The sequence below is a fragment of the Vanacampus margaritifer genome, chromosome 5 (assembly GCF_051991255.1).
Source record: "Vanacampus margaritifer isolate UIUO_Vmar chromosome 5, RoL_Vmar_1.0, whole genome shotgun sequence".
NCBI classification, from domain to species: Eukaryota; Metazoa; Chordata; class Actinopteri; order Syngnathiformes; family Syngnathidae; genus Vanacampus; species Vanacampus margaritifer.
Genome location: NC_135436.1, coordinates 24,463,187 through 24,490,195, shown reverse-complemented (window position 1 = coordinate 24,490,195; position 27,009 = coordinate 24,463,187). Strand labels below are relative to the sequence as shown.

Here is a 27,009-nt window from a genome sequence, read left to right as displayed (position 1 = left end):
TCGGCATGCCAAACTGGAGCAGAAATGTTACCTTTGCCACATGCCAGCATCGGCTCGTGTCGTTAACATGCACGCATACAAAACTGGCCGTCTCCCGAGTCGCCCATGAATCTGCACAGAAAGGAGATCAAATCAAACTGCTGTGGGTGCGAAGGCCAGTTTGAGGTGTTTGAGCGCCACCTAGTGACCGTGACGTGGACACAATATTAGAAACGCCACTCAGTATCATTCCTAAGCTAATACAATAATAGTCACTTGTTTGAAATGCATGATAATATATTTATTCATTTTTTTAAGACAAGCACTAGAAATGAAATGTATTGAACATGTCTTATTAGAATAAATTCCTCTACATAACTTAAAAAGAGTAAAACACCGTTTGAATAATAATTTATGTCACGGTTCCACCATTTGTGTGACAAAACAGCAATAGACAAAAATAGACTTTTCTCACTGCGTCAAAGGTAGAGAGCGGCTATACGGTAGCTTCATGATATCGGAAAACATCGAAGATCGCAATGAGGTTGATTCCAGTTTTGAAAAAAGTGCTCATTTTTGCATTTAGCGACAATTCCGGGGCAAGCGAGCAAGCATTTTTGATTCCACACAGAAAAATATATCAAATGTTTCTGTCAAGAGGTTTGAAGGAGAGTCACGCGAATGCATTAAGACAATGTGTTTTCTTACAAAGTGCTTCCAGTCTGAGCGGACTGCAATGAGACATGTACAGTACATTGGCCATGGTTTTAGTTAGCTGAGCTGCGTGTCGTTATACAAAACATACAGCACGACAATTAAAAAACAAAACCTAATCTATACACATTTTTAAGCGTACTTTTGAGATCGAAATAATCAAAGTTTACCTTGTTTTCCCTTGGGTTGTACGCAACGAAAACATGACAGCCATTTTGTCTTCTGAAATGAAAGAGTCTAAAGCAGAGATGAGGAACCTTTGTACCATCACAGACCATACGCATGTAGCTGACGGACGTGACTTTAAATTTTGGACAATGTTTATGTAAAAAATGAAATCATTTTAAAATTGAGTATTCAGCTAAAATCTTATTGATTAACCTGATATGCATTGATTTTGCATCAATAGTGCTGCCATTGGGCTAAAACGTCATCTCACAATTTGGTAAATTTCATATTTATTTATTTTTACACAAATCTATACTATTTGTTAGTCTACATGTGTGGTTGTTATTTATTTTTTAACAATTATTGATCGATCAATAGTAACGAAAATGGCTTATTTTCTTTGATGCTGCAATGTTAATGGTTGAACAAACATGTCATTTTGGAGTCTCCTGAAAAGTGACTAATCGTAGGTGCAGGTATTATTTTGTACACTTGGTGTCACCATTCCAACGTCATCCATGACTTTGAGTGTGTATGGCTTTCTTTTTCTTAAAAGACATGAAAAACAAACCCTGGCATTGACAGAGTTAAATTAGCTAACATTCATACGTTATGTTTTATTCGTGATCTTAGACGTTCTGTTGTGCATGTTGTACTTTATTTTCCTTGAGTGTGAAATGATCCAAAACTTTGGATAGTCTGACTCTTTCCTTCTGGCTCGCCACTACCGCCAACATCTGTAGTCACATTAGTCCGTGTGAAAAATGATGACGATTATTAATTAATTAAATTGTTGTGGCCCCAGTTGTGTCAATGCACACATCACATTACCAAAATTTGAATCATGTTTTATAAGTTTAATTAAGGCTGAAGTAGTTTCTAATGACATGAAATATAAATTCAATGGTAGGGATAGATGGATAGATTTTTTTTTTTTTTACCGGCTATGTTTCAGACTTTTTTTTTGTCACTTAACTTTTGTCATTATTGTCAAATAAAATGGCTATTTAAAGGCAACGATGTTTTTTTTTTTTTTTTATCTTTGTTTTTGTATTTAGGATTGCATGTTAGGTCATATATGGGCCATAGATTCCACAGCCCTGCTCTTAATGAAAGAATAATAGTTGAAGGTGACACTAGCAGCATGCGTCCGTCCCCCCCTCCCCCTAGTGGCAGCTTTGGGTAGGCTCCAGCAGGTTCAATGAAAGGCTTTTTAAAAAAAAAAAGAAGAAGAAGAAAAACAGTCAGATGGTCTGGCAGAGGATAAAGTGCTCTTCTCCTTTGGCCCCGCTGTGCATTGACATAAAAAGCAGTGGGCGACGGGCATCACTCACGGACGCCGGCGCGAGTCCTGACTGCCGACTGATAAAAAGCTTCCTGAGCCAGAGCCTTGGATATCAGCCTGTGCCCGTGGGGAGCGGCGGCCGAGGAGGTGGTGGAGTCTGGGGCCGGCAAGTACCCTAGCCCGGGTTTAGTGGATCTTGTGGGTTTAGGCCTGGGAGCTGCGTAAAAACCCGCCGCCATGTGGTCGTACTGCGCCGGCCTCGCTTTAGTGCTCTGAGTCCTTCTGTTGGGCTGAGAGGAAAAGGACCCGGCGTGTTCGCCGTCCGGCGATCTGGCGAGGCGGTGATGATGTTGGTGGCGATTCTCTCGGGTGCTCTGCGACCGCTCGGGCCTCCTGAGGATGCCGGCTCGAGCTTTCTTGAAAGGATCGCTCAGTTCGACGAAACCCCTCTCGGGCAGCGAGGGGATCTTACGAAGCGGCGCCTGCTGGCTCTCGTTCACGAGGACGCGGCGAGACTCCTGAGACGCGGGCGACGTGGCTTTGACGGCGCTTTGGCTGTCCCTTCCGCCAGCGGACAACATCCCGTTTCCTGGATCCGACTTACTCCTTATGTGCATTATCTCTCTTCCCGTCGAGCCAGCCGGCAAAACTGGACTTTTGTAGGGAGACATTTTTTGATTCTCCTGCATTTGGTAAACAACCGAGTCCTCACTGTCTACGAACAGCTCCTGATCCAGAGGGCGGCCGTGACATGGCGAGTAGTAAAACTCGGGTGGCACTCTTTCCTTGGTGGACCGTATCCTGTAAGGCTGACGCTGGCGAAAACTGTTGCGTTGGAAAGGATCAAAAGGATATCGAGTGCAGTCGCTAGGGTTGAAATCCGGGTACGGGTTGTACAGCACTTCCTCAAAGTGGGGCTGAAGCAGCCTCTGATAAGCCGCCTCCCGCTCAGGATAAAAGTCAGCGGGCGGGCCGTCGGTGCCGGCCAGCTCGTAGCGACTAATCTGCGGAGCGTGGAAGGAGCGTGCCCTCCTGATGGCGGGGTGCAGGGCCAAGCAGTCTTCGGAACTCTGCTGTCGCTGGCTAGCGCCCATCAGGTGCTCGCCTCGGTAGTAGCGTCGGTATTGCGGTGACAGGGGCGGTCCCAACCCCGAGGGAGTGCAGCGGCTCTCCGACGACTGCCTATACATGCGTCTCGCCCCCGAGAGGTGACGGGGCAGCGCGTCGGGTCGAGGGTAGTGAGCGAGTCTCCCGGCGTGAATCTGATGGCGCAGGTTGTGGTAGACGTCGTCGAGCGGTTCAAGCGCCCTGTAGGCGTAGTGGCGGAATGACGGAGACCGCAAAGGGCGCGGGAGGACCTCGTCGATGGAGGCGGGCACGGAGGTCTCGGCAAGAACAGCGCGGAAGTCGAAGATGTTGATGGAGTCGGTGTTGGCGTACACCGGGGACGTTAAGGGGCTGTGCGGGGAGCAGGCATGCTCGGTGGGAGTCGAGACTCCCACGCTTTGATAGGTGGGTTCCTCCGGCGTGACGTCGCCATGCCGGGAGTCCAAACTGCCCGAGCCGAGCGGGCTGACGTTGGGCGTGAAGTTACTCTCCCGTCGGTCCGGCGCCTGCGAGTGTAACTGCGCGGGCAAGCGGTGCAGTGGCGTTTGCCACTGGGGGGCGCCGGCGTACGCCTGCGGGCACGCCTGGAGATCGAGGGCCGACGGCCGAGCGGGCCTGTCCTGAGCTTCCTGTCTTTGGAGGTGGCGAGGCGGGTGGTTTCTTCTTCTCTGAGAGCCGCCGCTGGCCTTGTGCGCTGACTCGGCCAGCGCCAGCGCCAGTTTGCGTGCGGCGCTCGTCGGGGAAGGGTGAGGAGGGAGAATAGACACTGAACTCATAAGTCTATCTGCTCCTGGGGGGGCAGAAGACAAACAACGCTACAGTATGACAGGACAAACAAAGCTATGGTAAGACGTGATGGGACAGGACACAAAAGCTTTCATAAGAATCTACATGAAAATGCTAACTATGTACAGTGCATGCGGAATGTATTCAGAGAACTTTTTACACATCTTTGGACGCACAAGGAGTTTCTTTAATTGGCATCCGGCTAGTCAGTAGGACCTTGGCTTTAATATTAACACGTGCACATGGCAAAAGCATGCTCCTCTCATTGCACTTGAAAAAGGACAGTGGTACTGTCTGACCAACTGTAACCTGAAAAAACGGCTAAATCCTACGCATCAACATAAAGAGTGAAATGTAGGGCTGTTCCACAACACTTTTATTTACAGTATACCAGTACCTCTAGTACTTTTGATGTAAACATTTCATTTCAATGACAAAAATAGTGAACAAACCTTTCTTTCTGACGCAGATGATGATTTGCCGATTCGGCAAACTGCTGCAGTATAGCGCTTGCTTCAGTCCAGGAGGACTTACTCGATGTAAGAATTTGTATTATTGTGCATAAACAAGCAAGGAAAGATGGAAAATGTTCCAAATGGCATCAAATTACAGATGAGATATTCTTATAAATGCATCAGGAATTAGGTGGAGTGGTACAAGTAAAAAAAATATATAGTTGCCATAGTCGAGAAGAGGTGGGGGGAATCGGCTGGATCAAACAGTTTGCAGGCAAAATGGGGTTAACTGTATTTTCATTTAGGGATGGGCGAGTACGGATATCAGGTATATATCGGGCCGATACCCGGCCTTGTTTCAAGGTATCGGTTCTCACGACAGCAGCCGAGGATATCGGTCTCCCTCTTGTTTTACTATCAGGAACTAGAAATTACAAAACAAGAATATTGCCTCTCTTTTTTTGGTGCAATTTTAAGATAAAATGCTATATTGGGATATACAGGTCTTTCATGTCATTGTTTATTTGGGGAAAACATTTTATGTAGTGATGGACAAATGAAGCTTCATGAAGCACTTGTGATATTTTTTTACTCTTCTAGATGGTTTAAAAATGCATTTCTATTGCACTAGCCTTTATCTTTAAACCAAAAGCAAAATCTAGAGGAGTAAAAAAATATTGCAAGTGATTTATGAAGCTTCATTTTCCTATCATTAAAAAAGTACTAGTGGTACTGGGACTTGGTATTGGTATCGGTGACAAGTAGTCAAGAACGTCCCTATTTTTGTTGATCTACTCTTCTAGTACTGTATGGTTTTAACACTCCGCTAGCTTGTTACAAAAGGGCATACAGTAAAATAAAATTATGAAATCTCTCAAATTTTGGTGGTGCTTGGCTTTACTTTACTGTAGAGGCTAGACACGCTTATGGCATTGAGCAAAGGCTTTGAATACTAACATAGATATGATTTCTTTACGAACGAAATGTAGAAAAAGTGAAGCCCTGTAAATACTTTCTGGATGCACTGTACAGGAAGTGATGGCTTTAAAGGAGAGTTATACTGACCAGGATCCGGCAGGTTCTGTGTGGAGTCCGTTAGCACCGACGCTTGACCCGCAGAGCTGCGTGGGCTGCAATGTCGGTACGGCGCTCGGGGCTCCTTCCCATCTGCCGTCAGAGCTTCACGTGTCTCCGCTGTGAGAGGAGAAGACGTGAGAGGCGCAGGTGAGGCAGATGAACATCTGTTGGTGTTTTCTTTTTGAAGGTGACCTTCTTACCTTTTCTAAACTGCACGGGGCTGTTGATGTTGTTGGTAGTGGTGGCGGCGTCTGACTCGCCCTTCCTTAATTTGAGCCCCTCCCTGTTTCGTGCCACCCGAGGAGTCGCAGAGGCCAGGCTGCACTGGAAGGACATGGGGTCAAAGTCCAGGGAAGACATTCCGGCAACAGGCGGGTAGAGGTCAATGTCGTCTTCCGGCAGGGGTGGTGAAAGTTCGTCAGCGCTGCTCTGACTGAACGGGGGTTTGCTTTTGGTTGTGGATGAGTCGTCTCTGCCGGACGCGGGCACGGCCTCGCTGGTGGAGCGGGGGCGGAGATGCTGGTACTTTGGAGGCTCGCCTGTATGGGGAAATTAAGATCAGACGGAACATTTGTAAAGACTAAAACCACAGTCCACACAAAAAAAAAAATACATTTAGAAAAATTCATGTGTTTTGGTCTTTTGTTGACATGTAAAGAAAACAGTTTAAAAATAAATAAATAAATACATATTTTCCACATCCTTGTTCTCCATCCTCACCAATGAAGCACTGAGACTTTGTCATACTTTTTTGGCACGTCTGTCATCTTTCAGCATTACTGCACCAGTGCACATTTGCAAAAGTGTTTTTGGTACAGTACCAGAGTGACACCAAATATTGGCTATGAAAAACTGTTTTAACAAACAATTAACCAGCACCAATTTGCGGTTTGCTATTTCACCTATTACATTTTTTTTATGTGGAACCAACACTACACAAAAATGGACCTTTTTGCAGTTCTTTGTGTATTTTGTGCTCCTGCTCTGTATTCTGACCGTGGTCGGGGAACGCAGAGGGGATTTTTCCCTCTGTGGACAACTCCCGTTGCATGTCGCCAAACTTTCGGCCCGATGGTCGAACAACAGACGGAGGGTCGCACTGCATTCTTGGTTTATTATTATTTTGACACACCTTCATATCTGCCTTGGCACACGCTAGTCTTTTACCACGGACTGGTGGAAACACTCCCAAACACTTCCGCCTTCCCAGAGAGAGCGTGCACGTGCTTTCGGTCACGCACCACCGATCATTATTTTACATTATACAATTCTTAAATCATATGTGTGTGAAAAATAGGGTTATTTTAACACTCCGATTTGCGTAAATGTTGCGACTCACACCTTTAAGTGCACATTTGCACAATATTATGTACATAAGTGGTAAATTCAGCATACAGCGCCATTGAAAATGTTCAACCTCCTCATTCAATTATATGTATTTGCATAATGTGCAAAATTTATCAGCTATATGTTACATACATATACAGTATTACAGTATTCATTTTGTGACAAATTATGGGTGGGTGGACAATACGTGTGTTTCTATTTAACTGTGACATGTGGAAGCTTTTAAAAAATATACAAGTGGCATTAAACAAGACATAATGGCTGATTACCTTCCAAATTGTGCAACGAGTTGAGCGATTCTTCACTTTTTGCCGAGCGCAATGTACCGCTGTCACCTCTCCCGCCTATTTCAGCAAGAAAAGTGAACAGCATGCCTCAATAAAACCGAAAATGAAAAACAGGCCGAGTCAACTGAACCCACCTGGCAGTGCGATGCTCTTTATCTCATTGGGCTCGCTGGGATGTCGCTTCAGTTTACGCTTGGACACAGAATGGGACTTACCCAGGTGGAAGAAGGACAGCCAGTTGCCCACAGGAGACTTCTTGGCTTTGCTTGGAGCGCGCTTGACACTATAAAACAGAGAATTGAAAATTGGGGGCTATAATAACTTGAAACACATGGTCGCAGATGTCCTCATTAGAATTAGGTTACGTCTCTGATGTCATCCCAATGCTAACATTATTTATATGCAGTTATATTCATCATCAAAATAAAGCGTTCAACCGCAGAAACGGTCCTTGAACGCACCTCTCCAGCGGCAGCTCAATGACCGTATGGAACTTGCCCATCAGAGCCCCGGGCCCCTCCCCGACCTCGATGTAATCACTGTGGCTGAGGCAGGGGGTGGTGGCTGGGGAGCTCAGCTGAGCCTGAGTGCGCGCCTGAGCCTCCTCCAGAGACAGCAACTTGGTGGACGGGGAGCACACGAGCAGCGACTTTGGTCTGGATAAGGTATTGTTACCTAGGAGACAAATGTGTGGCGTCAGCGCCACCTTGTGGACAAAACCCACTGATGTGTGTGGTTTGCGGACTCACCGGTGCTTTCCCGAATGACGGCGCTGAGCTTGGCGCTAAAAAGCGCATCTGTGTTGTTGAGGATGAACTCCACCACCACCGACTGGATGCGCACCTCCATGAAGGCCGCCGTGCCGCTGAAGCAGGCCGACTCAATCTGCCTGGACCTGAAACGCACATCCATACGGTCACAACCTACTTCAAGATACTGTATTTGCACTGCGAGGGCTGTCAATTTACACTTTAATGTCTGACTCACCTGAGCAGGTTTGGCGCCCACACGATGGCCAAGTTTTTAGTGTGCATGTTGGTGCTGGAGCTAAAGGTGGCCAGATGGGACAAGTGCCTCATGAGGTACTCCAGCGTCCTGCACACGAAAAAACGTTGTATGTCTCTGTTTGTAAAATAGAACAACATATCTAGTCTACACAATATAATGAAATTGTGCAAAATGTATTTACATGTGATGCTACCAAACCTTGTGATTTGGTATATTCCAAAAATTTATTGTCATGGATTGCCGTTAAATATTATTGTTGTTCAGTTTCCCTGATTTAAAAAAAAATTAAAAGTAGTGATGCAAAATTTTCATTTCATTGAGGTCTGACATATGTTAAGTGGTGCACAATTACTTCATAGTGATTTATTACTACTATTTTGGTGACCTTATGTAGCCTCAAGAGGGGCACGATTTTAGCAACAGCTCTCAATAGGATGCTGTACAGTTGTACAACCACAAATGTAGCTTAATTGTTTGAAAACATGATTTTACTAGATTTCATTTGATACACAGCACAAATTAGAGTTAAGCCAATCTTTATTATTTCTGAATTATGGCTCAAAGGCCAACTTCCCATTTTGTAACATAAAGTTACAATTGTAGCCACCAGGATGCGCCATCGAACTGCGAAGCAAACCTGTAATGTGGAGGAGGCAACTGCTGGATGACGTTATGGATTTTAACCAGCCTCTCCTCATCTGTGGCTGCAGACACAGCCTCCTGTGAGGATAAAGCAAGCGAGACGGAGAGGATTAGTTTCCCATTCACTCTTTAGCAACCACTAACAGGCTCACACTCACTGAGAATCTGTCATACAGCTGGTAGGTGAGCAGAGGGTTGGGAAGCTCCCGGAAGTACAGCTTGCAGAGGGAGCCCACCGAATGGATGTCCTGTCGAAAGAGGTCTCGGCCAAGGTCGGGAATCTGCTCCGAGTCGAACTCGTGCCTGAACGTGGACACATGAAAAAAGCGTGAGATAAGACGCAGAGCAGAGTGGGAGCCATCCTACTGATCATCTGTGCATTTGAACACTGGGAAATTCATATTTCTGTATGATATTAATTTTCACGGCATATATATATACTGTGACTGTAGATAGGAAAATCATAACAGAGGGTAGAATGTTACCATTTCACAATATTATGATACACTTTTTACATATTAAGTCATTTGCTCCCCAAAACGTATGAATATGTTCTATTTTAAAGATTACCATGGTCCTAAAAACATGTTCATACGTTTTTATGCTAGAGCATACAGAAGGCTTTGATGCAGCCTCTGAACTGAAGAGAATGCTTAAAGCAATGGTAGTTATTACAAAAACGGCCAGCAGGTGGCAGCAGAGTATAAGAGATCAATCAGGCCCACTGTTTTCAGCAGATTTGTGAATAATGATTATACTTAGCTATATTCTAATGCTATTTGCTGCAAAACCGAAACAAGAAAAGACTAATCTTTCTTTTGATAGGCTCCCTGTTTTTCATAGCAATAGAACACAATATTGTGTGGGCCTTGCAAAATCAGTCAAAATCCAGTAAAACAGCCGGGAGCAAAGGGGGTTGCTTCAGTGAAAATGGCTGGGAGTGAATGAGTTAATTGTGCTGGTAAGAGAAGCTACAAGGCCGAGCTTTGCACCAACACGAGTGATTTACATAACATGTCTGAATTTTTAAAAAAAACACACACACAAAAAAACACTGTGAACAAAACCTTTGTGACGCAGATGACGATTCACCTGCGGCCGTAGAGCGCCAACCAATACCGATATTTACTTATCCCTAATAATTATTCTTTCAAAAAGGATATTAGTCAACTCTAAATCGTAATAACTTCAAAAAATGCAAGCACTTTCAAACCGCAATCAAATTCAAGCATTTTAAAGAAAGTCAAGCACCAGTTAAATTTCGATTAACCTGAGTTTCTGGATGTTGGAGGAGATTCCAGACAGCCTGTAGATTCCGTCCACCACGCCGTGCTTCTCGATGAAATCGGCGCAGCTCTTCACGACCTGAGGGACTGACGGCAGAGAACAAAACCAGCTATTTACAGCCAGTTTTCACACAAAATCGTTACGATTTGTTTTGTTACTGGCGAGCTGCTCACCACCTGCGGTTTTAGGCAACAAGACGGAGTGAGTCATCATGAGCTATAATGTTTTATTGCACTGCAATTCTCGTAAATGGATGAACGGGGCTGGTGATATTAAGCTTTTTTTTTCTCCCCCTCACTATGAATAAATCCCTTGAGAGGATTAAAAACAGACATCGAATTGATCTGACTAACACGTGCAGGCTAATGCTGCTACTCGTTTATTGATCTACATTTCATTGTTGGTATTTATAGTGGCAAGCAAGTATTTCCAATTTTGAGATTTTTTTTTGTATTTTTCTATTCTACCAAGGTACATTCCTTGCACGCACTATTAGAAACAAACAATTTCAGATTTTGCCTGATTTCACCTTCGTGTTCCGAGCCGTGGAGGTGTTCGCCCAGGTCGCAGCCAAACACTCGCTCCCTGAGGATGCCGCGCTGGCGGAGCTTCTGCGGCGGTGGCCGCGATTTCATGAAAGATCTCAGGAAGGTAACCAGCTTGCCGTGCTTCTTACATACTGATGATCACAAGATACAAAAAAAAACACTTGAATGCAATTCCAGAGGAAAGTTGTACATCAATGATTAGGGATGTAAAGATAATGGCAATATTGTGACATTAAAACTGCCACAATATCGTCGTCGTCATGTCACGATATTAGACGCAACACATCTGTTAAAAAAGTCAGGTTGATTTTCATTTGTGCAGTTCTACCACCCACTGGTGGCTAGTTTTTTAGTGCAGTTTAATTTTCCCAAGGCATGTTTTGGCCCTTATATGTTTAAAATCCACGTTAATTGTCAGATGAAAGGGAACGTAATATGCTTGTGAATGAATCAATATGTGGAGGAACTCAATGTGTCCATGCATTAGCAAGTGCCACAATATTACAACCTTCGATTGTAGGTTGTTTGTATGCATTGCTGTTATGTACAAAAGCACAATATTCTTTTTTAGTATGAGCTCTTTTGTTTTTTAAATATTGTAACCTTTTTTTATATCAATATCGTGATAATTATCATATTATGACAATATCGTATTGTGATGTTCGGATATCGTTACATCCCTATAAACTATGTAGTAAAGAGAGAGGGGGCGGTGTACCTGGTTTGGGAACCGAACTTTGAACACTGGGAGGGAGCTTGTCGTTTATCAACTCGACACAGTCGCTCGGGAAGAAACCAACCTGGGAAAAGATACAGACAGATTCATATACAGTACTTGTAAGTTTCAAGGAGAGCGTAGCTGTCACGACATCATTGTGGGCAAGGGGGGTGTGTGAAGTGAAATAGGTCAGTGAGCATAAGGGTACAGAGGTGCTTCAGGGCAGGAAATGTCTAATTGCCACTGTGGCCAACGTCTTTTTGGCCCAGTCAGAAGAATGTCTTTCCATCATGTTCATTGGGGATGGATATGATTGTAGAGGTATTATACTGTATGTTGTTTTTTTAATATATTTCAAATATCCATTGCCTGCATTCATTATCACTACGACACTACGAATCATCAAAACAAGAATTTGCCTCACCGGAGGAAAAAAAAAAGTGTATTGTAAGGGTGATTGATACAAAATAATCCATTTTACCTGAAAGCCGTGTTTCCCTCTCCACCAGCCTGTGTCCTCTTTGGGTGGCATGTCGATGACTGAAACAATGTCCCCTACCTGACATGACATAATTACACCTACATTAGCCTGTTAAACTATAGTGTATTATAGCCACCTAACAAAAAACAAGAATTTACTCTACATATGTGTTTTTTTTTTTTTTTTTTTATGGGTCACAGATCTTTTGATATGGTTTTGTTACCTCAAAGGTCAATTCATCGGTGGCCTGAGCTGTGTAACGTTTGGTGACGTGGGCGGCAGCGATAGCGGGGACATTGATGGACGCCTCCTCTGACACCAGCAGATGGTTCCCCTTGTTGTCAATCTACAATACAACATTTGACCACAGTCTTTATTTCACAAAATTAGATGAGGATCCATGCAGTGATTTTGTGTTGGCACGTTTTTTTTTGTATTACAAACGTACTTCATTCATTCATTAAAAAAAAAAAAAAAAAAAAAAAGGTTGTCTACCTCCATCCATGTTAGGACCGGACCACAATTGATCTTGTTGTCAGCGATGACGGAGAAGTGGGACAAGTAGGTGGCCAACATTTTGTTCACTGACTGAAGGGAAACAATGTTCGTATTAAGACCCAATAGAACGAAGACCCGGGTATTGAGAGGGACATGTACATGACCCACATGAATCGCCACAATATAAAGACACAGCACTACATTTGATATCTTTGTGTTTTTCAGCGACTGAGGTTCTCCTTTCCCACATGTGAGGGCATTCTCACTCTAAAAGAGAATTGTTGAACCAATTGAAGATTACAAATTGAATTGTTGACCAACTTAAAAAAAAATAATTGCTTCAATTGGTAACACAGGATTGAATTCAGTTAGTTAATCCAAAGTGAATATATGAAGTTTAATTAGTTCATTAAACTCAATATATTCACTTTGGATTAACTGAATTCATGTGAATATATTAATATATACATTCCCTTTGGATTAATTGAATTCATGTGAATATATTAAGTTAAATTAAAAAGCTAATAAATAATTAGACTAATTATATTCACTTTGGATTAATTTAATTCAATCGTTTGTTACCATTTGAAGTGATTTTTTTTTTAATTGGTCAACAAATTCAATTTGTAATCTTAAATTGGTTCAACAATTCTCTTTTTAAAAGTGTAGTAAGTACATTGGAACCTGTGTTCATGGACTTAATTGGTTCAGAGTCTCTCACTACAAGAAAGCTAAAAATTATGTCTTGTATGATGTCTCGTTGGACTGTTCAGGTGTAACATTGCAGGTGACTGATGTGACAGGTGAGAAGAACAGAAGATTGACAGCACCTCAGCCGTGTCCTTCACTGGGTCGTATTTGGGCAGCTCAGTGAGTTGTGAGTAGCGGCGGTCATAGATGCACAAGTGCAGATGTTTGTCCAGCACGCGGAAGTCCTCGTAGGATCTCTTCACCAGCCAGTTTCGAGCCTGGAAGAGGGCAAAAGTGTTTAAAGTTATTGAAATCTTGATGTGAGTGGTTCAAATGACAAGGCAGGAGTACCTGGCAGGTTATCTGGACTAGGAAGAGAAGTTCTTTGGAGTCCTGGGCCCCCTTTGGGCCTTCACTCTGCCCTTCTGCAAAGGCCAACTAAGAAGGAAGTAGATGAAAAAAAGGGGTTCAAGGCAAGGAGAACTCAGATTCTAAATAATTGATGTCCTTTGTGGGTGTGACCTGGAAATAAGAGAAACATACTACCTCATTTCACAATTGATTTTGTTTTTTTCCCACATTTTCACACTTTGCGAACTTAGCTAAGAGAAACAATCAGATAGTCTATTCAGTCACTCAGTTTCTACATTATTTGAAAAAGCTTCATTCTGTATTCATCAATAGTGCAGTCAGAAATACATCAATAATTCCATAAGCTGCAAAGATATGAGCGCTTTGAGCATTTTTTTCCCCCGCCCCGTTCAAACCAAACGTCCTCTTTCTTTAGCAATGCTCAAAAACAGTTTGGGAATACATTGGCAGATGTGGAAGCAACGAGTCGAGGGAGCTTCTGGTTATTTATAACGGTTTGAAGCACATTGAGACGGGCTGTTATACAACACACGACGACCCAGTTAACTCCTACGAAATGGTGAAAAGGACTCAATGAGAAACGGCTTGTCTGCTAACAAGCAAAGAACAACCATTTAGTGTGATTTCTTAAACACATACAGACGGAACTCTGAAGGAGGATAAGGTGGGATAAGATTTAACAGCTCATTAAAGGGAAATAATTCACACTAGATTTTACATTAAATAATAGCGGTACTTGCATTGAGAACAGCACCAGCCTCAGCTATCGTCAATCTTATTTTGTCACCAAATTAATTAAAGGTATGGTCCAAAGCCGACACGCGAGGAAGCAGCCAACAACCAATCAGGAGCGGGCGTTCGCGCAGCCAAATTTGCATGTGCCACTGATAGTAGCTTGCCTCCGTGGCTCGAGGATGCAGCCAACCACGAACGAGCATGAAACCAGCCCACCAATCAGGAGCGGGCGTTCACACAGTCAAATTTGCATATGTCACTGATAGTAGCTTGACGTTGAGTCTTCGCCCATAAACGTCCTGGACAGGCTAAAACAGATCCTTTGGACCATACTTTTAATATGTGTGCAAATAGCAGTCTTCTGCAATCAATGTTGTCCAAATATATCGGAATGGGCAAGTGCCGATATCCGGTCTTATTTCAAGGTATTGGTACTCGTCCCTCTTGTGGCCGTTTTACAATCAGGAAATAGAAATTAGTATATAAAATTGCCAATAATTTCATGCAATTTTAAGGAAAAATGTAGCTTGAATATTTAGGTTTTTTGGGGAAAAATTTTATGTATCAAAAGGTACTAGTGAAATTGGTACTTGGTATCGGTGACTACTCGAGTATTCACTCTGGTATTGGTCTGCAAAAAAAGTGATCTCCAACATCCCTACAAAAAATACAAAATCCATAACAACATTTTAAGGTTTAAGCATTTGTTTAAAGTTAAAAAGTTATTGCTTAACCTTGCCAACAAAACACAACTTTGAAACATGGTAACTTGGTTGTGCCAGCTTCCCAGGGCACCCACTTGGGGGTGGGGCATCCATTGCCACCCCGCACCCGCTAATCTATGAAAAAAAATTCAATGTGTAGCAAATGATCTTGATGCATGTCACCATCAGCCAAAGTTAGTTTTTTAGAGCACACTGTAAAAAGGCAAATTGGATTAACACCAAATTGTATGGCTTCAAACTGTCTTTGAAATGATTGCATTCTTTTCAAATTTACATTGCAAAAAAAGTACGAATGAAAAACCTCACATAAATCGGCAATACTATAATAGTATAGTACAGTAATCCTGCAAACAGCAATGAAATAAATTAATCTTATTAGCGGAGTTAATTCGAACAGCCATGAGGAGAGCTGTGCCAAGACTGAAAAAAACTAAAATGGATCACCTAAACACAGAAGAATAACAAACCTGATGTGCACATTTAGCTGGATCAGCACCAGTGTGCCATTCTTTGTTGGCCCGCAATCAGATCCATGCATTATTCACAGACAAAATCAGAACAGCGTTGCAAAATTGTAATCAGTTCTATTGCTTTTTTTTGTGTAACCCTCCATAAAACAACAACCAGCCATGCAAAAACAAAGTTCCCGGCAAAGGTTACAATCAAAAATCTCTTTAAAGCAATAGATGAGCATCGGCACAAAGGCTAGCACAGCACACGTGCATGTTACCTGCCTTTTAATGGTTGCAGAAGCAGCTCTTTCTTATAGTCCTGGACCTCCCAAAAGCTCCGCCAAAAGAAGCAAAATGCTAAAGAGTTTGATTCATAAAATGATGCTCCTCCCTAGCTGGATTGCAGCACATACGTACACTCCCATTCAAAACATCAATATGAGACGAGGATGCTTCGCACTGTGTCTCACCCCCTTTCAGACTCCCCTCCTCCCTGTCCTGTGCGCTGCCTCCACCATCACACCCCCCCCCTCCTCCATCCCGCTCATCCCTGCCTCCCCCATCTAAACAGCGCTTCTTTCTCTGGCCACAAAGAACGGCTTGGCAGTGAACGCGGGTCTTCATCTCGAGCAGAGCTGCAAAAGACCTGGACGTTGCTGCCGTGAAAGCATCATTGGCAGCGCGTTCGGGGCTGTGTGGGAGATTGGATATTATGTGGGGGGGGGGGTGGACTCGGGAAGCCTGCGTCCTCGCTGCCCTTGTGCGGCTCTGTGAGACCTGATCCTTCCACCCCCTCCCCCCATGCCGTAGTCTGACATCACAGTTCGCAGTGTTGTTTGTACTAAACACTGCATTAATTACATGTAGAATTCTCGCCTGCCTTTCTTCCACCCTTAACAGTATTTTTTCCATATACTGTGGTCCATTATAGTGAGATTCAACCTATAGCTGCTTCGTGACAGCACACAACTCCTGCCCTCTGCAGGCCACTAACATGAACTACAGGTGACTGCAATTATTCCAGGACTGCAAGAGAGCGTGCAAATTGGCCTTGACTGACAGCTCCCTAACTCTCCGATTAGCTTTGGCGCATCGCTAAGGAGGGACAAATTGCACATACACAGTCGGGTGGTCAGACGGACACAGTGTTTGTGTAATTGTCCTTTATATTGCAGCTCCCTAAATTGGGACACTGCCTAAAGCGCTAACCCTGCTACTATATGAGACAAGAGCAGCGCTTTGAGGTGAATGCTAATTTCAGAGTAACTGGAATGCAACATTAGCATGCAAATGGAGTGATATACCATGGTGGAATTTTAATACATGTCATGTATGTTTTGTAAAGCTATTAGGTCAGGAAGTGTTGGCTAATTTAGCTGATGCTAACTGAGTGACTTGACAATCATTAAAGAGGGGTGTTAAACTCAAATCATGACAAGCATTAAAAGGTACTAAAAATATGATCACAAATATTGCCGGCGTTGGGCCGAAACCTCATAAGTCACAATTTGATCAATTTTATATTTTTTCGAAAAGCTATTCTGTTGGTCAGTCCACACATGTGGGTGTTATTTTTGCAAATTGTAGACCGATCTAAAATGTTGAAAATGGCTTGTTCCGTTTTATGATGTAATGTTAATGGTTGTACAAACATGCATACAAAAAGCCACTATTTTGGAGGTGCAAGGTTTCGGCCAGACGGCAGCAATATATTGTGTGAATAAGTACATCGCATTACCACTAAAGCAGGGTACACAAAGACCAACAACAAGGCAAAATTTTAGCACAAAGCCGATAAGGCAATTTACCACACTGCAATATGAATAATTCAAGTTAATTTGGTTAGAAACCAGATGGAAGACGATGATTTAGGGTAAGAAAGTGTTTTAATTTAGCAATATTAGCTGACCATTATGTAGCTGAGCTGCGCTTTTAGCATAGCTACCAACTAAACTTTCTTTGAATGTCACAGCAGCCACATTAAAGATGTCGACTTAAAATGCTCATAAGCTGATTCCATGTGGTTTATTGTCAAACTAATAGGTGAGATCACGGGTTTAAAGCGGTTGCGGGAGCTGGATTAACAGATTACAACTGAGAAGGCTAACAAACTGGTGGGAGTGGGACAAAAAAAAAAGTGTGAAATACTGCTACTGCTAAAATTACTGGGCCTAAGGGGTCCCTAAAATATTTTTATGTACTATACGGAAAACGCAAACAAGAATATAGATCATTTACATTCAGACTTTTTTTTTTCTTTCTTATGGGGCTTACCTCAACGTTCCCAAAGTCAGCAGTCTCATAGTGAAAGTGGGCGCACTCTGCCAGACGGGGAAAGTGACCTCTAGGAAACGTCAGCCTACAAACACAACGCACAACAGCATCACTTTGCTATTCTGATGCTTAGATGAACGGAAAAGCGACAGGGACGAGAAAGCGAAGAAACACAACGGGGGCGGGGCGAGCTCATCTCACTGGCCTGGATAAGAGGCCTGATTTGCAGCCCGTAATAGCAGGGAGCACCTACTTCTTCATGTTCTTGACCTTCATGCTCGCCGTGCTGACGCAGGAGCGCAAGAGGGGCTCGGCCGTGATGTCATCACTCCGCGCCTGACAAACAAACAGAGCAAACGTATAACGCTTAACACGCAGAGTTGACTTTTGAAAAAAATAATGGTGCAAATATCCTATTTTGTGTCAATATGGGATATGAATGCACCATTTTGGTTACCTCTGCTAAGCAAGAAGAAAGATTACAGAACAATTACACACAAAAATAGTAAAAATCCATAAATTATTGGGTCCAGATAGTAGCGTTCTTCCCTCAGAATACGTTTTTTTTTTTTAACTGTCCAATGCCATCATTTTACACCATCCACTGCTTACCACACCATTGTAGTATTAAAAGGTTGCGAACAGGCAAGACATGCATTTATGTTTACAATCGAAGTCAGTTGTTGCTAACTACTGCCTCATTCTTCCTCATTCTGCTGAAACAGCTGCAATACCCACAACGTGGTCAGACATACAAACACAAACACCCTCTTTTGTGAACAGGTTAATCTTGTTTGAGGTTTCCGTATTTGACATTTTACAGACCTGCAGTATGTTAACATTTGAATATTAAAATCAGATGTAAAATGCATTGAGCTCATCTCTTAATCTCACTCAACCAACTGGATGATCATGTCTGCAAAGAGATGCAGACGCGACCATGATTTGAGTGCACTTACTGTTTTTCCTTCCAGCGTTACATTTCCACCCAAGACGCTTGACATAACAAGCACTTAGTTAACAGACTATATCGGGCAATGACATCACCTTTCAAGATAAACTACAATGTGGCGTTTTTCATAAAAGAGCACACTTTCATGAGTGGGCCACGTGCAGACGTACACATATCTATGCGCCCTTCTGTTCATCTACGGAATCATCATGCTTTGAATGACCAGGCCAACGAGTGTATTTGTGTGTGTAAGCGTGTACCTGCATCTCCTGTGGTTGTCTCTCATCTGTAGGACTGCTGCTGGTAGCTTGAGGTAAGACATCGTCTTTGTTCGGCTGACTGAATGGTGCCACGTCTCTGCAGGAGTACAAAATGGAGATGAAGGCTTTAGAAGAGAAAGCTGCCTCTTTATCAGTCACCCCTGAAGCAACATTTCAATTTGTATTGTGTCTTCGTCGTGTTTTGATAGTAAGCGAGCACAATTAGCTAACTACTTTGTATGCATTTGTGCAAAATGAAAGGCCTGCCTCCTAATAATTGTAATAAACCCTTGGTACTCCCTGCAGTGGAGTACATAAATGTTCTAGGCCAATATACAAAGCAATTGAGATTTTTGCTTGACCTATTTAAGACACCTATAGCCTCAAATTGTACAAAGGTATGAATGTGAGTGTGAACCGTTTTTTTTTTTTTGTCTATGGTTCCTGCCATGACTGGTGACCAGTTCATGGTGTGCCCCACCTCTCGCCCAAAGTCCCACAACCTGATTTTTCCTCATAGTTTTTATACTGACAGTAAGTAGTCTGAGCTGCTTCCAGAACTGCAATTCTCTCACATACAGTAGAGGGAGCAGGTGAGTCGACAATATATGTCACCCTCAAATCATGACACTGCACTACCCTGGCCCAGTCATTCGACATGTGACTGATAACGTAACAACATCGCCAGTAAGACATGACAAAGCAGACAGGAAGTGCAGCCTCTCTGTGGCTTTTGTGTTTGCCGAGCAAAGTGAAGCTCACCTATTCAGGCGACTATAAAAGCGGCCAACCACAAGTCGAGCGGCTCACAAAAGCCCGACTCCAAATGTGACTCAGTGACTTAGGGTGAGGGGGAGGTCGACTTTTATGAGCAACAAAAAGACGAGAGGGACGGGCCACTGCGTTGTCACACTTATTCAGGGTGATGAGCTCAGTGACATGAGAACACACATTACTCATTGCGACGTGAAGTCACGCTGCTTGTGGCCGTAGCAATAAGACGACATGGCTGCGCATGCATAAACGCAAACATGTATTTACCTTGATGCTGATTCTACATGACTTGTTGTGAGTGCAGAGAATAAGAGATGGTCTCACCCCTCAAGGACGCGACTACTTCCCGGGCAGCCCCGGGGCCGTGAGGCAGCATTCTCGATCACCGCGGCAACCACGCAGCCAGCCTCCATGATGCCGTCGTTCTGCAAGCGCACGCTGCCTGAAACGTGAGGGGTGGAGGGAGAGAAAGAGAGTGCGTTAAGGCAAGTGGGTGTGGGAAGAAGGGAGCTTTTTTAGAGTCTGCGAGACGCGGAACCCACTCGAGGCTGCGGCGCACGCTCGCCTCGAGTGTAATATGTGATGATGTCATGCTACGATGCCGCCAGCTGACACGGTGATGATGCGCGTTGGGCTGCACAGTCAGGGGGAGGGGTCTGCTCGCTGAAGGGAATGGGATATGTTGGCTAGAAAAACAGTTGTGGTAATAGAGGCAAATGCGAGAAAAAAAATGTTGATTAATTAACTACACATTCTAAAAATATTTGGGTAGAAAAATAACCCAAATTGGGTCAAAAAGGGACTGCCACTTTCTGGGTTGTTTTGTAAAAAAAAAAACGGCCCAATTTTGGGGGATTGTTATATGCAAAACTACCCAAGAACATTGTGGCTCAGTCAATTTTTGACCAAAGTTGGGATAATTTTTGACCCATCTGTTTTTGGAGTGCAATATCTGTGCAACAGTCCACCACCACAAGCTATTTAAAAAGTTAATAACAGATCACATTATACAGCGGGACCTTAATTTAATGGACCAGGAACCAAAATAGTGTCTAGTCCAATCAAACGCCCCTTCGTACATTTAAAAAATGTTAGTTCATCAACAGAGTGTGGTCACATGTTTCTGTTACTCTTGTCTTACATTATAGTAGACTAGAGCAGGCTAAAATATGTGTCAATGTGGTGGCCATGTTGGCAGTGGCGATGTTCCCATCAAATGTAATGGAAAGCATGGACATTAGCTTAGCATCGACACAAGCACGAGGCTAGCCGGTTTTGATACACTTCAGGTTTTTTTTTCTATGTTTGAGTGAATCTCACTAGTTGGGCTTTTGTAACTTAACCATACATCTGTACCCTTTTGGCATGAGGAAATACTATTAATTGGGGTTCAATAATTATGCTGTATTCGAGGATGGTCAGAAGTCTGACTTTTCTGATTTCAAACCGGGAAGTGTGTATGGGAACGCACCCTTGAACTCGGAAATTCCACTCGGGGGGAAAAAAGGACCCTAACCCTAAGTGATGTCACTCTACATTGGTGACCCCTTTGGAAACACAGACCGTGAATGGTAAAACGCAATTTACTCGAGTATAAAACTAGATTACTTTCTTCATTCATAAATATTCAAAATTACTTCACGTAACACAACGTACGTGACAGTATGCCGCTATCTCAATGCATGAAATTATACGGTGAACTACTGAACCGTGTGAAATGCTTATGAAATAAGAGAAAAACAATAACTGAAGCAAAATTGTTGGAGGTCAAAATGAGTTTTGAGGACCAAAATAAAAAAAAATGATCACTATCCGCCATGTTGTTTGTTTACTTTCGCCACGGACGCTTTTAGGTCGTAACTGGGAAAAAACAACTTGGATATATCTGACTTTTGACCATCCTCGAATGCAGCATTAGTCCTAAGGCAGTACATTGGTAAACAGGAAGTAGGGCTGAACGTTTTTGAAAAATAATCTAATCAGTGAGAATCTAAAATGTACATAGTCATGAAAATAAAGCATATTATTGAATGAAAAGGAGTGTCCAAACTTTTGGCCTGTGCTGTGTGACATGTTGATTTGAATTAGATTCATTTTTCAGCCCTAATATGAACTTCTGTAGCTCCTCGAATGTGATACCAAACGTCTTTCTGCAGCTTTTAGCGGACTGACATACTCCCCTCCATGATTACTACTCCTCTCTTTATGTACTGTAAACAAACAGAAGGAATGCATTGACACAGTGAAACCAGACTCCCTAATGGCCCTCTATACAATCTTCCCATAACTAGCTTTGCACTGAATGCTTGGCGACAAACAATGAATGAGAGCATGAGGGCACAAAATGCACTAAAGGGTCCATTACATTTAAATGCTGAAGCAGTTTGAGGTCGTCACTAATCAACATTGAAATGTCGGGAGTGGACTCGACGCGAGTGCACTTTCCCACCAGGAACGCCGCTGGCTGGCCTCGAGCCTCGCTGGCTGGCTGTTGACGGACTTCCAGAAAGCCTGATGACTCAGCAGAATGCAAGCAGGCGGACAGGACCAGAATGCAATTCATTTTCTACTATCTCCTCTGTAACAAGCGCTGTAAATACCTTAGACGCGTAGTTTGAATTAAAGGCACATGCCTCACCCTTGGTCTTATCTTTATTTACAATATCTGCGCGAGTGGAATTACAACGCATTCCTCATTGGGATTCCATGTTGGAAAAATGCGGCGTATAGGTCTAATACTTGGCCTTGTAGACTGCAACATCACACGCATGGAGGACATGCTGTATTCTGCAATGTGAAGGCTAACTGTATGTGCTAAGAATGCTAAGATTTGAACAAGTCCTGCAGGCTAAAATAATCAGGTCAAATACTTCACTGGGCAAAACGTTCAGTACACCTGTCAGGCCAAATAAAATCAAACTTTATCAAAATATAAACACTCTGTTGTCAATATGTTTAGCATGGTGTTGCTCTCAAGGAACTATCGTGGGTATAAAAAGTCTATACACGCCTGATCAAATTCCAGGTTTTTGTGATCTTAACAAAATTAGGCTAAAATAGAACTTTTTTTTTTTTTTTATAATTATAATAATAAACCAATCACATTCGACAAATGTTAATGGAAGTCAGCACACAACTGCCATTCAAAGTGCCTTTGCCCAAATCAATTTTAGATGTTCTAGTAGGATTTTCCTAACATTTGTTTGTTAGTAGAACGATTTTGCTAACATTGACCATTACGTTAAACTTTTCTTAATTCTCTCCACCTTGACAAAGGACACAGTTCAGAAAAACAGCTGCCGCCATGAAATACTGTAGCTACTGTGTTCTTTAGTGATGAACAATGTTGTGTATTGCGTCAAACTGGAATTATGCCCAAAGCGTTGAAACTTGGTTTCATCAGATCAGAACAAACTCTCCCAAAAAGTGTTATGCTCCGTTCAAGCAAAGTTTGAACTTGTTGGCCATGATCATAAAAAAAAAACTAGCATTTCAACAGGGGTGTGAAGACTCTTTCTTTCCTTTTTTAAACGATACTAGTAGGAACATAAAATTAAATACCTAAGAAGAAATGGGTGAGACGCGATGCCGAGCTTGAGGCAGCGAAAACAGTTCACGTTGATAAAGTCAGACATGAAAACATCACAGCCAAACAAGGCACACGCTCTGTGACAAGGGTGTAACGTTACATAGCGCCACCGTGCTGTTCTGCTGGTTCAGACGGCGCAGTAAATAAGACGGAATGCTTTGAGATACCAACACTTAAAAGGTGTTTGGGGTTTTTTTTGTGTGTTTTTTAAAGCCGCATAGAGAGAGATGTCTATCTGATGGCCTACATGGCAAAAAAAATAGGACAAGCCTACTCCATGCGGGCTGTTTATGAAACGTGCTTCAGCTACTCCAGTCTTGACAGGACAAATGGCTGCCTACATATTTTCTCAGGGTAAACATGAAGAGATGAGCCTGATTAGTCACGGATACTTTTCCCTATATCCCACCACAAAATGTAGCCAAATGGTCATCAATACTGCATAGTGATGCAATCAGTGTAGGCGTCTACAAGAGTGTAAGTAAAAGTTGCCTGGTCTATTTTTAGCATTGGAGGATTAAATTGTTATCCTGGGTGAGAGATGGGCGTGTTGATTAAATATTTGTGGATTTATTGTCCCCAATTTAATCAGAGCGTGCTTAATCGCCGTGCTCTCTGGCCCCGGTGTGACGGCGAGGAGATTGAGCCGCCGTGTGAGACGACATCAAGTTAATCTGGCAGATTTGGAGAAGATTACGTGATCGTACGAATACCCCACCCCCCCAACTCTCCCCAACAAATGCATTTTAAAGATGGCTGGAAAGACGCCGCCTCGGACAGATTGAGAGAGTCAAAAGGTTCCTAGGAGGCTTATTTGCCTCCTCTTGCCACCTCATCCTCAGTCTGAAGTCGTCGGTGTGGACGGGAGGGGTTGCCGTGGCAACCGGCGGCCTCCTCTCCACCGCTGGCCCGTGTTGACTGCATTCCACGGTGCAACAATGCACTCTCACTGAATTACTGTGAGCTTCTAATTCGCCGTACATCACCTACACCCAGTGTGCTCAATTGTTAGCACATTTAGCACTTTATAAACCCACATTTGACTGCATTTCCTTGTTTGATGTTAGGGAAAATTTTCATAATTGATCGGTTGGGATGGGAGCACAGGAAGAAGTGTAACCCAGTGTTGCATTTTGGGGTTCCACGTAGCATATATTGTACTGCGCTATATTTTTATTGAACCACAAAAACATGTCATGATTGTCAAGGAAGAAGTGAATTGCCACAAAGAGAAGAAACGGGCAACAATGTAGAAAATGGGTGGCCTTTTTGAAAGCCTATTGACAATGATCTATAAACCCATTCACTGATTGCACCTGTGCATTTCAGCGACAGACGCTCCAGCTAATTTTGAGAGCACTTATGAATCGCTCATCCTTCTCCGGACTATGACCATCTGTGGAGCCGTGAAATGTCCACCTACCAAAGCGCCACAGTCTTCATACTTCTGCGTTTGTCCTAGAGTACAAAAATAAGATGCTGGTGGATGAGAATAGCGATTAATATCAGCTCAGCTTCAGCTACGTATTCTTATTTTTAACAAACCCGATTATTTTAAGAATAAATTGATTTGTCAACTATATTTAATTAATCAATTAATCAAATGAACTTTTTTTTTATTCCATTAATTTATTCTAAAACAAGACATTATTTCAAATCATCACTTCAGAAAAATGCACAAACATAAAGTGATTATGAATCAGTTACTGGTTTGGTCCGTAACAAGTGAAATGGAATGGACTGAATAGGCAAACATGTTGATAATTTGTTTTCGTTTGTTACTTGTGCACTACCTGTTAATAATAGTAGTAGTATTCTTTCCTTGGTCGTTTTACGTGCTGATATATTGGTCCCAACTTCCAAGGCGACATGTTCATAAGTAGGAGTGAATCTGTACTAGAAAGCATTGCTGTGAATATTAAAATTTCAGTCATACATAATACTGGGAGGTAAAATCAAACATTGACAGGAAAAGTGTTGCATTATATTGCGTTAGGTGTCAACTGGGTCGTTAGCAGCTAACTGGGGTAACTTCTCCCAGGTGGACTCTGACCTGGAGCAGCAACAACGCAACAGCTGTGTGTCCCCCCCCACACCCACACCCACTCGCCACCCGCCACCGCTCATCTTGTCACACTTACTGCTGCTGCTGCTGTTACTGCATTACGGCAGAATGTGTGTATCGACTGTGCAGTATAATGTCTGCGTTACGTGATGTCATGATGTAAGGATGAGGGCGTCCTCCTACCTGCTGCGGCCGGGTGTCCTCCGCTGGTCTAAGCCGCCGAAGGGAGAAGCTCCAAGGCATTCGCCAGCATGTTGTCCGCATGGTACTGCATCGACGCCTGGCTTACACACGACTATCCTGACTGATGAGGTAGACGTCCAAAATGTGAATGAATAAAAAACGAAATAAAAATAAAAAACCCGCAGAGCAGCTCCTGCCTGACTACGGAGGTTCTTCTATTCTCTGTGCGTCTCACTGCACTCTCACTGGAACGGGAGCGCGCACGACACCGCCTCCGTGCCCGCGCCTCGGATGGATGGCGTTATAACGCGGGTGGTGTACTTTCCCACGCCGAGTCACTGCCAAGGAACCAGGCTATGAAGGGAAGTAGAAGAAGGCGTGGGAGAGTGCGTGGGGGGGCCCTTTTTTCGTAAGGGTCCACACAGAACAGAAGGAAGCCCTCCTTCATCCGGGACGAGCGCGCTCGCTTATATAAGCGAGTGTGTGTAGGTGGGAGGTAGTGCTTCATGCTAATACCAACCGTAATATTCAAATTGATTGCAGTTTTAGATGTCCTGCTTGAATAATATTATATATAAAAAAAACAAAACATATATATATTTGCCTCAAAGCTTATTAATTTGGCCACAGTAAAGTAATAAATCGCAATCAGAACAAACGCCATTAGCTAGTGGCAGGTGTCGGATTCTACTTCCTGGGTCACGTGACACGTTTTTCACCAGGACACCTGTTGCTGAGCAGTTAGGAAGGGATCGGCCACAAGTGCCCCATTAACTAATGGGAAAAATCGGCACGTGTAGTCACGCCCACTCTTTCACAACCCGGAAGTCAGAGACAAGCATAAAAACGCTCCAAAGGTTTGTTTCCTTTGATTTTATTGTTGACACAAGAATTAAAAATAATTTAAAAAAAAAAACTTTTTTTGTTGTTAAGGAACATAATTATATTCCGCTCCTCCGCCTGGCTTATCTTAATGTCCTGTCTTTATTTATTTATGTTTACATCACACCACTCCTTTTTTTTATCGTATGGCGGGAGGAGCTTCTTTCCTTAATGACACTTTTTCAAACATTTTTATTGTTACAATGTTAAGGCAAGCAAGTGCATGTTCATTAAGGAGAGAATGTCGCAAAGTTATTTTCAATGTTTATCCAGTGGATTAACAGGTGGTTACCCCAGGTGTATGCAAATGCTTTTTCATGTGTTTGTTTCCCAGCATGCCTCTGGGCTAAAGAATTGGAGTAAAAGCACAAAGGTCATTCTCTTTCAACTTATTTGTTTGTCTTGTTCTACCAAAGCCTCCTTGCAATAAATGTTTCCTTTTGTTGAAAAATTAAACATTAACTACAAATGTTATACTTGTTTGCGTATAGGCTCTGAGTTTAAGATATGTGAATTATTAATTAGCTTTTGATGTGATTAAATGTGTTCTGTTTGACTGGAGGACATGTGGGCAAAAATGCACAACACTTACACCCTGTGTCTAGCATGTGTACTACACTCTTTATGGCGTATTGTGATATACCTCTTCATCAATTAATCAAACAATCA

At 43.0% G+C, this 27,009-nt stretch overlaps 1 protein-coding gene across 2 annotated transcripts; it reads right to left on the bottom strand.

The window, feature by feature from the left end:
- Positions 1-265: 265 nt before the first annotated feature.
- On the bottom strand, positions 266-25,910 carry LOC144052429 (uncharacterized). Of its 2 annotated transcripts, XM_077566481.1 has the most exons (23): positions 25,459-25,910; positions 19,946-20,063; positions 18,848-18,944; positions 17,889-17,971; positions 17,636-17,720; positions 13,429-13,515; positions 13,218-13,355; positions 12,385-12,477; positions 12,113-12,235; positions 11,890-11,967; positions 11,409-11,490; positions 10,672-10,821; positions 10,126-10,228; positions 9,014-9,158; positions 8,851-8,933; positions 8,193-8,300; positions 7,955-8,100; positions 7,667-7,880; positions 7,340-7,488; positions 7,188-7,262; positions 5,772-6,110; positions 5,560-5,688; positions 266-4,043 (listed from the first exon to the last, which is right to left on the bottom strand). In XM_077566481.1, exons 2-23 carry the CDS (start codon positions 20,032-20,034, stop codon positions 2,188-2,190), a joined length of 4,452 nt encoding a protein of 1,483 aa, XP_077422607.1. In that variant the 5' UTR covers positions 20,035-20,063; positions 25,459-25,910; the 3' UTR covers positions 266-2,187. The 2 variants fall into 2 exon arrangements, with proteins under 2 accessions (XP_077422607.1, XP_077422608.1); XM_077566482.1 differs by lacking the exons at positions 17,636-17,720; positions 17,889-17,971; positions 18,848-18,944; positions 19,946-20,063; positions 25,459-25,910 and adding an exon at positions 15,644-15,803.
- Positions 25,911-27,009: the final 1,099 nt, after the last annotated feature.